The sequence below is a fragment of the Macaca mulatta genome, chromosome 17, assembly GCF_049350105.2.
Source record: "Macaca mulatta isolate MMU2019108-1 chromosome 17, T2T-MMU8v2.0, whole genome shotgun sequence".
In the NCBI taxonomy this organism is placed as follows: domain Eukaryota; kingdom Metazoa; phylum Chordata; class Mammalia; order Primates; family Cercopithecidae; genus Macaca; species Macaca mulatta.
In genome coordinates, this window is record NC_133422.1 from 22,753,822 (window position 1) to 22,769,521 (window position 15,700).

General features: G+C 38.1%; 1 protein-coding gene across 9 annotated transcripts in view; it reads right to left on the minus strand.

Moving 5' to 3' along the window:
- ENOX1 (ecto-NOX disulfide-thiol exchanger 1) overlaps positions 1-15,700 on the minus strand; it is a 324,009-nt gene that overhangs the window by 201,789 nt on the left and 106,520 nt on the right. For 6 of the 9 annotated variants that reach the window (XM_077974449.1, XM_077974446.1, XM_077974445.1 and 3 more), the window contains 2 exons: positions 6,868-7,011; positions 5,947-6,084 (listed from right to left, as the gene is read on the minus strand). In XM_077974449.1, the coding sequence (XP_077830575.1) occupies positions 5,947-6,084; positions 6,868-6,937 (208 nt within the window). In that variant the 5' untranslated portion in view covers positions 6,938-7,011. The remainder of the gene's footprint in view (positions 1-5,946; positions 6,085-6,867; positions 7,012-15,700) is intronic. The other 3 variants (XM_077974448.1, XM_077974447.1, XM_028837538.2) reach the window with 1 other exon arrangement.

The window sequence follows — 15,700 nt, forward strand, 5'->3', positions numbered from 1 at the left end:
TACAAACATGCTCTGTAAAAATATAGTTCTGATCCTGCTACTCCCCTGCTTAACTCTCTTCAGTGACATCCTATAGCACCCTTTATTAGTAGCATAACCACTTATCAAGTTGATTTGTATTTGTGTATTTACTCTTTCCTGTTTCTCCCACCACTCTAAAGCATGACAGTAAGGTCTATGTCCTGTATTCCCGGTATTTAGCATAACATCTGGCTCAATAAATCTCAGTTAAAAGAGTGATGCTTGAGGAGATGAAAGGATTTAACAAATCCCTCTTCATATCTGGGCATATTAAAGAGGATGAAGGTGTTCCTGTGAGGATTAAACAACCCAAGAAGGAAATTAGAAAAAAGTACTCTGAGGAAGCAGAGAAGAATGAAAAGAAGTGGAAATACCAGTGAATGGGAGAGGGTAGTGAAGGGGACAGAGAAGGACTTGTAACCTATCTTAGCCTTCCAAGAGTTAGAAAGCTAAGTTCTTCTCAGAATGGCAGGAAACAGAAGCAGCGATAGTGAACCCAGGGCTTCTGAAAGAGAAACGGCGAAGTATGAGCCAAGGAACACTTAAGGGTGCTGATAGATCCTTACAAGTGTGAAGACGTCTTTCGTTGGCTCCAAATTAGTCACTGCTTAAGGATGTGGCTCTATGTTGTTAATTTGGAAGTATGATGTCTTTCTGGAACATGTGTTTAAAATACCACAAATGGCATGCTAAGAAGCTTGGAGTAAAAGATGTGTATCACCCCAGAGTCAATAACGGCTAAAGAAATATTGTTGAGAATAAGAAAGGAGATTTCAAAAAGTTTATAGAAAAGCAAGGTATTATCTCATGGCCAGAGAATATTCAGAAAGCGCTATTAGTTCCCATGCAGGCCTGGGCAAGAAACTTAAAAGCTGGGCACTCAGCTCCTGCTTTTCAGCTCTCCCTCCAGTTGATGATTATAACTTTGGAAAAGAAATTAGGGTATACAGGAAGAGAGCAGCTGGTCACACAAGAGGTGCCAAAGCTCAGGATTTGGTATCCTAGATTTCAACTTGTGACACCAGAGGCGTGGCCCCTGAAAAGGGACAACGTGTGCCACAGAAAACTGAGAAGAAGGTTTCAGGCAACACCTGACCACAAGGGAGTTATTTTGAAATTTGAGATTAGGGAGTGACACTGTTCAGCACAAACATAAACAAACAAAATTGTAAACTAGATCATGCAGAGGATATCATATGAGGCACAGAAGGATGGATGGTAGTGGAGAAGGATCTCCACAGTGAATATTTTAGCATCTCATGAGAGGCTCACAAGTTTGTTTTTTAATTAATTTTTAAATTTTACTTTAAGTTCCGGGATACATGTACAGAATGTGCAGGTTTGTTACATGTGCCATGGTGGTTTGCTGTACCTATCAACCCATCGTCTAGGTTTTAAGCCCCTCATGCTTTAGGTATTTGTCCTAACGCAGGCATTTTTTAAAGGCTAAATTAAGTTAGGAATTCTACAGAGTAGATACTACTCTTTGAGAACTACTTAGTGCACATTAGCATAGTAAAAGCCTTGTGAAAACCCACAAGGAAAGCAATTTATCTGTGTTTAACCCAGAGTTTGCCATCATTGTTAGGCCACTTAAGTATAATACTTATGCCTCCACTCTACCTTACAACAACAATGGAACACAAATGTTCCAACAGACTAGTTGAAAAAACCTGGATCTACACTAAGGCACACAGTATTGACAACAACAACAAAAGGCAAAGGCAACAAAAAAACTTCACAAAACCAAAACAAAGTATGGGAAATACAACAAACAAGAAACAATAATGGAGGTAAATATCATCTTACAGAGCAGCCAGGACTTTGGAGTATGGGATTTAGGATTAGAGTATAACAGTATAATGGTATATTTGGGATAAAAGGAACAAATTCAATGTAATGATCTCAAGTAGCACTTCCCATGAAGAAGGTAAACAGAGAAATTCATAAAGGTGGGAGCAGAATCACGGTGTGGGGAACATTTGGTGATGATGAAAGGGGAGGGAAGTGGAAGCGGCGTCGCTGGGGAAGTGCACGACAGCGCATCTGAAAGGTGTGCTACCACAGTAATGAGGGATTTGATTTCTTGGGAAACCCTTTTGATAAAATCAGAGGATATAAAAATTTTACGCCTTGCTTTGCTGATAATTTTAACCTCTCAATAAATTGAAGAAGCAGTGAGGAAAGGGATTTAGTGTCAGTTTAATTTCAACAAATATGGGAAGAGTGGTTGGTTATTTAGAAATATCAGAAACTTTGGGAGAAAGCCAAGTACTCATAAAATCCAGCCTCTCCATAATCCTGTCAGAAATGTTTTAAAGAGGATTTCTTGGAAGGAAGGTTATACTAAATAATCTTTAAGTCCCTTCTGAAACATTAAAAGGCTGCCTCTAACATTCTGCATTCACAGTGAAGAACTCCAGAGGTGGCCAGCATGACACCTGAGCAAGCAGTGGCATCCGTGGCTCTGTGGCCATGTGGAAAATAAACAATAGTGGGGCACACCAGATATAGTCAAAAGGGCATCAGATATGTCATGTAAACATACCATAGAACTATAAGAACTGAAACAATGTGGTCTTTGAATAAAAATAGATAAATCAGTAGTACAGAATAGATACTTCAGAAATAGATAAAAATATGCCTAAGAATTTAATTTCCAATAAAAGGCAGATTTAAGTCAATGGGGGCATGGAAAATAGGGAATATAACAACTTCCAGAGTGGGCAAACCTTTCTGCATTTAGAAATGGAATAAAGAACTCATAAACGGAAAATTAAATATAAAAACCATAAAAAAGAACTAACATTAGGAGGCAAAACCCGGACTAGATAAACATTTTCAGGAAATATGAAGTCCAAGGATTAAAATGTTTAACAAATGCCCAAATATAAACAACAACAACAAAATTACCAAGTATCCATTTATCAGAGAATAATTATTTGCAAAAGAGAAAATATGAATAGAAAATGAAGGAGAATAAGGAAATAAACAAGGGTAGTTATAGAATAATTTAAGATAAAATAATAGGATGCCATTTTTGCATATCAAATTAGTAAATATTAAGTCCATATGTATATTTTGGGAATTAATCGACCAGTATTCAGCAAGAAACTTGAAAATGCTCATTTCTTTTGACCTACTAGTTCCACATGTAGGAGCCTATCCAATGGAAATAATTCTAACAGCTAAAAAGCCCCATCCATAAAAATGTCTACTGCAATGTTTTAAAGGAAAATGTTACTTGCTTTAAAAAAGCAAAAAGGAGAAAGGAAGAAATAAGAACAAAGGAGTAAGAAGACTATTTAATGTATGCTTACCAGATGGAGGTTATATAAATTATCCCATTTAAATCTCAGCAGTTCCATGAAATAGATATGATCACCATTTTATAGAAAAGGTAAGATGTTTTTGCATGCTCAGGGAGACTAAGTTCTTTAAGGAAACTTGGCTAGTTAACAGTGAAAAAATGAAAACAGCCTAAATGTAAATAGTAGAATGGTTAAGTAATCTGGAGAGTTGATGAATTATTTTAAAAATTTTAATATAAAAGAATACAATGGAAAAATAGTTTAGGATGGCCGGGTGCGGTGGCTCAAGCCTGTAATCCCAGCACTTTGGGAGGCCGAGACGGGCGGATCACGAGGTCAGGAGATCGAGACCATCCTGGCAAACACGGTGAAACCCCGTCTCTACTAAAAAATACAAAAAATTAGCCGGGCGAGGTGGTGGGCACCTGTAGTCCCAGCTACTCGGGAGGCTGAGGCAGGAGAATGGCGTGAACCCGGGAGGCGGAGCTTGCAGTGAGCTGAGATCCGGCCACTGCGCTCCAGCCTGGGCGACAGAGCCAGACTCCGTCTCAAAAAAAAAAAAAAAAAAAAAAAAAAAATAATTGTTTAGGTAAGATGTTAAAACAGTTGGCTGGTGGCCCTGAGAACAAAGCAAAGTGCAGTTAAATTATCAGGCTGTGTAAATGATGAAGGAAAGCCCAGAAAGACCCTGAAAGGCTCAAAAACAGTTTAAGCAATTTGGCTAACACAGGAGATAGAAAAAGTAATTCAGGCAGATACGGTAAATCTTCTATAACGAGTAGGGCTGTAATTCTTTTCATGGCAAGTTGCTGGGAAAATCGTAAATTGGTCACGGTGAAAATGTCAGAAGACTCAAAATCACAAGAAAAAAATAATGAATTAGGAAGGTTTTGGCTTACTCTAGAAGTCGTACAACATTTTCTGAGAGAAGTAGGAGGTGAGACAAGAGTAACTTACTTCTGCTTTCTGAATATTTCAATTAGGCAACTGGGGAAACTTGGGTGGAAAAATAGAAATCTTTACTCTCAAGTTATTAGAAGAAAGTATCTGTCTAGGTAAGCTTTAGGGGAAAGTGGCCTGGGATAAACACACGTTCAAGCCATAGAAAATGTCATTTATGTATACCCACCTCCCTAGAGCAGACTAATCTTCAGTTGTATGAATTTGATAGCATTTTGAAGACTTTAATAAATATCCTAAATGTAATGTTTTAAAACTCAGCCTTTGTATTTCCTTTGTCGCCTACTTTCCCTAGTCTCTTATCCATTTTCATGTTCTTTCTTGTTATATTAAAAAAGAAACCATATATATATGTGTGTGTATGTGTACACATATACACATACACACATGTACACATACACACACACACATATATATTACTATAATTAATTTGCAATTTTTCATTTATGGCCACTATTGAACAAAAAACAAATGCTTGGTCAACTCAGCATAAAGTGCACAGGTATGTGGGAGTAAAATTTAGCAACATTCCAAAAGCGATTGGTTTCTACTTAATGAACACCATCTACCCTCACCTACCTTGATGGCCAAAAGTGAAGTTTTCTTCTGCCATTATAACAATGACTACTGCATAATGCCTGGTTGTCACCTCTCCACTATAAATTCTGAGAGGGCAGACCATACCTGTCTTGTTTACTGTGGGAGCCCTTGCACCAGGACAGTGGCTCAATGAATATTTGTTGAATGAATGAATGAGTGAGTGCATATATAAATCCTACTCATGTCTCCAGACTTAGTGCAAGCCCCAGCTTCCTGATAACATCTTTCCTTAAAGCCCCAGTGACTGATCTGATTACTACATTACCAGTCTGCACCACTACTTAACACACCTGACTCTACACATCATTTTTATCATTGTTTTTCAGGTGTTGGTGTTTTGTTTTGTTTTTTCAATTTAAAGAGAAAGGATCTTCAAAGACACTTATATACATATATATTTATTCTGTTTCTCAAAGCACTTTTTACAGGGCACATGTAAAATCCTCAGCAAACACCTGTTAAATTCAATGATTAAATCTTTTAGATGACTTTTGACTTTGTGATATTTCTAAACATTTTCTCTACTGAATGCTTGCATTGTATTATGATTCCACCATGTGGTGGACAGAAAACAGGGAATTTAGTGTCACCTGAGCTGTTTATAGCTCTGCCACTTCAATGTGGAAAAGATACCTAAACTCTGCTCTTCTGTTTCTCTATTTGTAAAATGGAAACATTAACAAGAGCAATAACAAGAAATATCTACCTATCATAAAGGGAAGACAGTGCAATCAAATGGGATAATATAGGTGAATGAGTTTTGCAAATTGGAAAACAAATATTAGCCATTCTATTTACCAATTTTAAGAAATGCAATTGATGTTGCAAGACTGTGTATAGCAATAATAGTTAGCATGTTTTTTTCTGAGAACAGCTATTAGGTACAAGAGAAAGGTGATGAGGAAAAGAATCTCAAGTACAACTTGCCAAACATGCCCCAGTCATAAATAAAAGACCATGTCCAACACTCGCAGTGCAGAGAGATTACCAGGCACTTGTCACCTACACCTTTCGGGACTGCTGCAAGCATCTCTGAAACCAGGAGAAAGCTTACCAGACACGAGCTGCTGTCCAGGCAACCCCACGGGAACCATGCCCAGGTTATTCATGGCTGTAGCCCAGGCTGTGGGATCTGTCACGGACATGTTGAGCTGGGTCGTGTCTATTGCTATACTCCCCAAACCATCAGCTGCTGTGGGGAAAAACAAACCATGATTTAGAGTTCATAGGCAAGGGTGTTTGTTTTAAAGAAAATCACATTTCTAGAGATGTGAGGCTTCATTTAGCACATTCCCAAACTACACAAAAATAAAAAACTATAATCTACAGCAATGTTTTCTCCAGACATAAACATAAAGTGTTTCCAAATACTTTCTGGGAGAAAACTTAATGACATGTAGTTTATATTATACACAGCATGCTATTAAGGAGATACCCCTGGAAAAAAATTGAAGAATTGTTTGTTTCTCCCAGTGAAACAACATTAGTTAAGTCACAAGGCTGAGAGGCAAAGCAGTAATACTCTCTTGGTAAAACAAGTTAATTGGCTTACTGTTTCTAGGTGTAATTCTTGAGCAGGCAGGCCTTCTATCTAATAAGAAAATCGTTGTCAAGCAGGAGAACTGGTCCTGACTGAATTTATTAAGTGTTACCTCCTAACCTATTCCCTCCTTTACAAACTTTTACATTATTACGTTAAGAAAATGCAGGTGTCTACCTCAAGTGACTTTTCTGAAGGATTTCTAAATAAATAAACTTTGAAAACAAGTAGCACAAAGCTTAAGAAAACCCAAAACAAAACAGAAAAATGTGTCCAATTTGACTTAGTGCTCTTTCATTGTTACTAGTCCTACAGACTGATTTCTTCAAGGGCCCAGGCTCCTGGTTCAATGCATATTTTTCGAGGTGGGGCAAGTTTTCCACTAAGAACTCAAAAAAGCCTTGTTTGTGTCCTGTGCTGGCCACTGGCATTTACCTGCAGCCATCATCTGAGGAAGCTCCTGGGGAAGCTGGGTGATGTTCTCACCTCCACCTGCATCTACCATTGAATTATGAGCGTCCAGCGGGGCAGGAGCACTTTGATGGCTGAGTGCAGGGTCCCCTCGGAGGTCATCAGATTCTGCAAAACGGGACAGAAGTGTGGTGAGAAACCTTAATAGTTAACTGAGATAAAACGTCAAGGAGCAAACTGTTATCTATTCAAAATCAAAAACAAAGACCGATTTCCAGTCTCGGGCACAGAAGAAAGGCTGCTTCCCACGGCTCAGCGGCTGTCTTGTGGCTCAGTTATTAGAGCCCTGTGAGATGTGTGGGCCAACTCATGGAATCACCAGGAGCCAGGGCTGGCTGAATAAACAGCGCCATTTGTGAGTGCCTCAAAGGCCTTGTGAACTGAAGCACCTTCACAAATGGGGGCTTATCAGTCTCTGCACAGCCTCTTCCACACACGCTAGACATCAATGGAGAGGGCAGAATCAGGGCTAAAGAAGATTTTTTTTAAGTTAAAAAATTAATTGATGCTGTTATTTTGGAAGATGGTCGTCTGTGAAATGTATTCAGAGAGGATCAAAAGTTGGGAGGAGGAAGAAAAAAAGCAAGAACCCATTCACCATGCAGCTGGAAAAGGAGGGTACCTAAATTACAATAGTCCGGAAAGGCAAAAGAGAAGAATGGCATGCTGTCCACAAAGGAAGATCTAGAGGGTGCTAGGGAGGCAAAGGAAGAGCATTTGTTTTTTTTCAGCTCATTGGAAAGATAATTTAACTGGCCACAAGGTTTTTGGTTTGAATTTTCCTTAGAATTGCCCAGCTTATATATATATACACACACACATATATATATAAAATATATATTATATATAATAAAATATATTCTATATTTATAGATTATATATTTATGTATAATATAATATATAATATATAAAAGACTATATTATATATAAATATGTATAAATATATTAACATACTTATCTAATAAATATAAGTAACAAACATTAAAGTTACAAAGTTCTTCTCAATCTCACACAATTTATAAAATGCTATGCCTTCTCTCCACCCTTAGAAATGCAAAAACATAGAGCTTTCACATATATTTTAAGTGTACTTTCACCAGTTCAAAACTGGTGACATGACAAGTTTGATCTTATGTAGATTAGATATAACAACTAAGTCTAAATATTTATTTTTATTTTAGTATAAATTTAGAAGTTTTTCTAAACTATGTTCCTGTTAACGATTTTATAATTAGATCTTATGGTTTGAAGTTTGAACCTTTTATGGCATCTCTAATGTGAAGTTTGAACCTTTAATGGCATGTCTTTTTGTTTCATTCTTAGGTATAAGAATCAGTAATTCCTTGAGTACTGTACTGTCAAAAAGAACTTCTGATCAGTTGAGCAGAAGTTTAATTCAAATGGAAGCTAAGGGTTCAATTCTCAAGGATAGGTGAATAATGAGCAAATAGTTTTTATGGTCTCAACAAATCCCTATCCCTCAACTACAGGGGTATGTAAGATAGTGTGGAATTTTTTTCCAATTGTCTATCAGGAAGACGAATCATCATCATCATCCAACAGTGAATGATTCTAACTTTGGGAGCAAATTGTACTGAGAAGAAATATTTTATTCCTTCCCACTATACTATCCAAATGAACTCAGACCCTGCATGTGTATTGTGCATCGATTACCTTAGGCTATGAGTGCCATCAGACAAAGAGATTCTCACCATAGAAAATAAATTCAATAGCATAAGAAATGCAGAGCTAACCTAAATGTCTGGTCCATTCACCAACGATCTTTCTACGATGAAATCTCAAAGCACTTTTCTCTCTCCACTTCGAACCATTTCAGAGTAGCTTGGCAGAGTCAGGCTAGAATGTGTTCATTCTTTTGTTCAAATGGCCCTGTAGCAGAGCTGTTTCGGATCTTTGCAAGGTCACTATTTGTCTTACTTATCTCCCCAAATGAAGTTTAGCTGGCTAGCCTCCTTCTGCCTCAGATTCTTCCCAAATGGGCATTAATCACACATTTTTTTTCTCTCTAATGACTGCAGTTCTGGAACACTGTATCAGAGAACATCCCTCTACTTTGTAGGCTCATGACTTGTGCCTGACCCACCACATTTCACCTTGACTTTTTGCTATACTGTTTTAGGGATGGTTTTAGTTTTCCCTGACTCCATAACAGTCTGTTCCAATGGGAGTTTTCACCTTAGTGATTACAGTCGTATAAAGGGGCATCAAGTGTCCCGGAGACCCATAGTTTCTACCTAACACTTTCATGGCCATCTTAACAGACTGCAAGTGTTTCACTGAAAACAGTAACAAACTGCTACTGTTCCATTGAAAACAAAGCATTGTTCTGTTGGCAAGATGTGGTGTATAAACCTAGATTTATCCCCCAATCAAACTGTTGTGACATTCAATGTATTACATCTCTTCAGTCTCCCAATCCAATGGTTTTAATGACATACAACTTCGTGTAGCTACCATGTGCCTGGGATGGTGATTCTAAAGCAAGCTCTGTCACATCTTAGGAATTTCCAATAGTCTCAAGGCTGCCGTGACATTGTTCACAAAATTTAAATTGATTCGGTCACTCATTTCGGAAGAAAGGTAATACTTTTAATTAATTACTAACTAGTAATTTATGAATAGTTGCAAGAATGATTTTTGTACTTTGTTAGCATCTATTGTTCCCATTGAATACCTGCCTCTTTAAAGGATTCAAGGCCATAATGCCTAATTCATCATTCACATCAATTTCTCTGCCTTAGTTTTACTATTTCTAAAGTATGGAAAAGATTAATCTCCTTAGCGATGTTTATTTACACACAGAGATGTGGGGAGTTAAAAAATTATAGCTAATAAAGCACTCTGAATACAGTAGGTGATAATTATTATTATTTTATTTGGAAATGTAGTGTTTCCATTAAGGTACCCTGGGATCTTTGTGTTCTGGTAGATAATTATGTAATTAATTCTAAAACAGTGAATAACACTTGATATTTCTAAAAGTAAGTGTTGCCCTAGTTTTCCGTGCCACACCTCAGTTGGAGCACAATATTTCATTTTCCACCATTCCTTTATAAAATTACATGACGTAGGCTGGGCGTGGTGACTCACGCCTGTAATCCCAGCACTTCGGGAGGCCGAGGCAGGTGGATCATCTGAGGTCAGGAATTTGAGACCAGCCTGACCAAAACAGTGAAACACCATCTCTACTAAAAATACAAAAATTAGCTGTGTGGTGGCGCATGCCTGTAGTCCCAGCTACTCAGGAGGCTACAACAGGAGAATTGCTTGAACCCGGGACACAGAGGTTGTAGTGAGCCGAGATCACGCCACTGCACTCCAGTCTAGGTGCCAGAGTGAGACTCCATCTCTAAAAAACTAAATACATAAAATAATATAATGTAATTTAAGGCCAGGCACAGTGGCTCAAGCCTGTAATCCCAGAACTTTGGAAGGGTGAGGTGGGCAGATCACCTGAGGTCAGGTGTTCGAGACCAGCCTGGCCAACATGGTAAAACGCTGTCTCTACTAAAAATACAAAAATTAGCTGGGCATGGTGGTGCATGCCTGTAATCCCAGCTACCTGGGAGGCTGAGGCAGGAGAATCGCTTGAACCCAGGAGGCAGAGGTTGCAGCGAGCTGAGACTGCACCACTGCACTCTAGCCTGGGCAACAGCAAGACTCTGTCTCAAAAAAAATAAAAATAAAAACAAAATAAAAATAAATAATATGATGCAACTTAAATGATGTATAAATATTTTCTCTCTAGGATTTTTCTGCCTCTGTAACTACAAAAACTTTCAAGTGATTCATGACCATTTATGAAACTGGCAGTTTCTACTTATAGCTTTTAATGAAGTATGAGCACCACAAAACAATCTGATATACGAACTGCCAAGGATAAAAGTACAGCTTTGTTTGGCCTTAACCGATATCTAACCTGTTTCCTGTTAAGATATATTCAAGTACAAAATCTCATACCAATTTCGTAACTGTTCAACAAAATATATTTATGCTCAGTATTTCATTGGGCTAGATAATGGGGCAAATAGTTTTTGAAACTTATCAAGTCTATGAAAATACTATTTGGCTTAAAAAATGGCACAGGTTTGGGAGGCCGAGGCGGGAGGATCACAAGATCAGGAGTTTGAGACCAGCCTGGTCAATATAGTGAAACCCCGTCTCTACTAAAAATACAAAACTTAGCTGGGTGTGGTGGCAGGTGCCTGTAGTCCCAGTTACTCAGGAGGCTGAGGCAGGAGAATCGCTTGAACTCGAGAGGCAGAGGTTGCAGTGAGCCAAGATCGCGCCACTGCACCCCAGCCTGGATGACAGAGTGAGACTCCATCTCAAAAAAAAAAAAAAAAAAAACGGGCACAGGCTACTCCCACTATTAATAATAGAACTTATTCTAACCCTCTCCAATTTCTATAGGTAGCAAGGATACACACGTCATGAAGAATAAAGCCTACCTGTAATTGTCCACAAAACACAGATTCCTATTACAGGAGGGTAGAGATCAGTTAGGTATTAAAAATCCTTCTTATTAAAAAAAAGAAATAGACTGGGTGTGGTGGCTCATATCTATAATCCCAGATATGAGCTCATATCTATAACCCACTTTGGGAGACCAAAGTGGGAGGACTGGTTGAACCCAGGAGTTTGAGACCAGGCTGGGCAACATAGGGCGATTTCATCTCTACAATAACCTTAAAAAATTGGTAAAGCATGGTAGTGCCCTCCTGTCATCCCAGCTGCTCAGGAGGCTGGGGTGGGAGGATTGCTTGAGCTGGGGAGTGGGGGGTGTAGAGGTTGCAGTGAGCTGAGATTGTGCCATTGCACTCTAGCCTGGCGACAGAGTGAGGCCCTGTCTTAAAAAAGATAAAAAGCATGATTTTGTTTGATCTAAGTCCTTAGGTTTATACCTACTTCAATAACAAAATAATTATAGCAAAAATAAATCAGATTTGTTAATGTCTTGTAAAGAGTTGATACCAGGCCAGGCACGGTGGCTCATGCCTGTAATCCCAGCACTTTGGGAGGCCGAGGTGGGTGGATCACTTGAGGCCAGGATTTGAGACCAATCTGGGCAACATGGTAAAACCCCGTCTCTACTAAAAATACAACAATTAGCCGGGTGTGGTGACATGTGCCTGCAGTCCCAGCTACCTGGGCGGCTGAGGCAGGAGAATGGCTTTGAACCTGGGAGGCAAAGGTTGCAGTGAGCCAAGATCGAGTCACTGCACTATAACCTAGGCAACAGAGTGAGACTCCAACTCAAAAAGAAAAAGAAAAAAAAAAAAAGATACCAAAGGAAGCTTATTTCATACAGGATCTGCAACTTCCTTATTTTATAAGAACTCTCCATTAGCATTATCATGGTATCTATTTATAGTAAAAAGAAAGATACATTTCCATCCAAAGTTCACTCTCCTCTTCCATCACTAAGGAAATACCTAACTTCAATCTTCACATAGTCAGTACCATCCTCTCTTGAGGTTATGGAAATGTTCCACGGTTTAAAACAATATAGAAAACTGTGAAATAGGTATGCTTATGTATTAACTCTTCGATTTTTTAAGCAACTGTCTATGACTAGTAAGGGAGATACTTCTGCTTCCTGTAATGGTAAACTATGTAACTGCAGATCAATCTTCCCACTGAGGAACAACTGAAAATCTTAATATCTTCAATCAATTTTGTAAAATTCTCACTATCATCTCTTCAAATACAAAAGGAGTCCAAAGGACATTCTCTGATTATTGCAGCGGGTTACTAATCTGGCTTCTAAGGAGAATGGGTCCTGTTAACTACTGGTGTTTCATTTTATTGTTAAGGGAGGTGAGTGGAATGTGCAAGTTTAGGGACAGAGTAGGAATTGCTCTGTAAAGTGTGGTAAAAGAAAACACAAAAGCTGAATGTTTTGAGGGGAAAGAAAGAAGGGATGTTTGGTGTCCATCCATGAAAAAAAAGACAACTACAGAGAAGATCAATGACTTATGAACAATTTCAGGTGGTTTCACTGGGAAGCATACAGTGTAAATCTCTCCTCAGTCCCTCCTCAGAAATGTCAGCTAAGTCTACAGATTCTTAGACAGGAGTAAATTTTGGGGGATTGGGGAGCACTTAGAGGGGAGTTTCAAGAAAAGAATGGAAAGGTAGCTAATAATGGGGATTTTTATAACATCCTACATGATAACGCATGATAAAGTCTCAAATCTGTTAAATACAGAGGATAGTGGTTATCTGTTAATGATCAATGTCAGCTGATTAATGGGAAATAATAGGATTGAGGTTTTGAGGAATAGATTTAGATTAGGCATATCATGGGGAATTTCTGATGAGATGACTGTAAAGTAGGAATATTATATCAAATAACATTAAAAAGCTCTTTCTCAGGGATGGCGAGAAAAGCCATTTCTTGGAAACAGTATGGGCAGAAGATGGAGTTGGGCAAAGATCAATTCAGATAGGGGTGAACCCGACAGCACTTAATATCAAACCCATGAAATCAAAAGGTCTTCTTTAGTATCTAACTACATTGCACCTAAAGAGAGATGCCCTTCTTATTCTTTTTCCAGTTTTCTGTTAAAGTAGAAAGATAAAGGAGATATATACTCTTTCCCACATGCTCTCATAGCACTCTGTACCTTGCTCTAGCCCAGCACTTTCACTCATATTCTAATTAGTTTATCTCTATCTCCCTAATAAACTATAAGCTTAGGATGATCAAGGAAACTAATCATCTGTGCATACCCTGCAGCTAGCAAGCAAACTACCTGAAATGTGGTAGGTGTTAAATATATATATATATATATAAAAGTTATATAACATATATATATAAGTTATATATAATATATATTAGTTATAAATTTATAAAACATATTTTACATTTTATATAAAATATAAATATTTTACATGTAATCTCAAATTAATTCATGCAAGGAGAAGAGAGGAAAGTAAAAATGAAGAAAAAAAAAGGAAAAGAAGGAAATAATAAAGGAACCAAGAAAAACAAATCTCAGTTCCAGAGTTCAGTCCCAAAGCTTGGAAGTTTAAAGCTAAAGAACACAATGAGGGTGGAGGGATTTTTCTTGTATACTAGAACAAAGATGAATTCAAAGTGTCAAAGAATGACAATTAAAAAAAAAATCTGTCAGATCTTTCAAGATAAGCTTTAGATGCACTTAACAAGTCACCCTCTAAGCTTTAAGATTCCACACCTCCCTGGCAACCAATGCAGGGTCATAAGCAGGTTACAATGATGTTCACCTTTTGTGAGACTTCTTACAGCTGCTCTTTGAATGAGCTGAAATCTATAAATAACTGCATCTCCAGACCCATTAAGCAGTACATTAGTGTAACAAAGGCATATATGTACAGTACGAAAGAAGTGAAATTGTTGGAAGGAAGGAAAAGTTTCCATTTGGCATGCACCACAAAGGATGAAAAGCAGACCCAACCATTTCTCAAACATGAAATTCCATTATTGGTTTGTGATTACATCCTCCACTTTTCTACTTTGTATGGCAGCCAATTTTAAACTACAAATCATCATCTTTCCGTCTTAGAGAGGACATGGTTACTAAATGGGTAAGGTTTTACCCACGGCATGTCTGTCTTTGAAGAACTCCATATTGAGAGAAAGAGACAGAAAGAACCATGACCTGAAGGCTCCCCTGTAAAATCATGCAATCAAACAAAATGACCAAATTTGCCAAAGAGACAACTCAACTAGCATGGGCAGGACAGCAGATAAGAACAATTTTCTTTTGGCACAAAGAAAAATATCACTTGGCATTACATATGTAAGCATAGAGAAATGACAAGTAAAATTATTTTTCTCAGGAAAACTTTGCTTTTGGAGAAAAATATGCTTTATATTTCTAAATAGAAAAAATAACAAAATAAATCTTGAGACCTTACGTATAAAGTACCCTCTTTCCATTAAAAACAGAAAAGAAAAGAAAACAGGCCTTGATGCTACTATGGTAATATGTAGACAAGGATTGGTACCATCGGAGGTTTCCGGAAGCCACTGGAGGTCTTGCCACATATCCCCTGTGGGGAAGGGAGGGTACTGCATATAATTTTAAAGTCTTTGTATAGGCAGGTTTTAAAACATAGGACCTTTCACATTTAGACTTCTAGAGATTTTCTGAAAAGGGCAACATTAGACTTGAAGACAGTCTATGAAATACATAATGGCTCAACTCCTTCCCCTCATTCATGGATATCAATCAACCACATACACAACCTACTGTCATATGTTATTATTTTCTACTTTCCAAAATACACTGACCATAAAAAAAACGTGATCACTGCTAGACTTTGCTGGCGAGTAAATTATTAAAGAAAGCAATATCATCAGTAAACATAAGCCTGGATCTATTAAAGCTAGAAGAGTCCCACTTTATGCAAAGCTTTTCTAAGCCCCTGGGATTCAGGGCAAACACATACAGGTTCATAGAGTAATGCATCAAGGTTTGAAGAATCAGGTAAAATCTGAGTTTATCAATTCCCACTTCTCCCAGATAAACATGTTTCCAAAATGTTTCTGATGGGCAACTGTCCAGCCTCAGCTAGTGATGGGTGTGGCAGCTCACTGTGCCAAATAGTCCTAAGAGTTCACCGTTCTCCCTCCTGAGCACCTATCTGAAGAACAAAAGATCTAAATCTAAATTCTGTCCTCAAATCCTCCTTCTGCAGTGATATGTGGCCTTGGAAAGTGACTCTTCTATCCCTGGAATAGGGATACTGAGGCTTAACTACCATCTTACCTAGCCACAGGCAAATT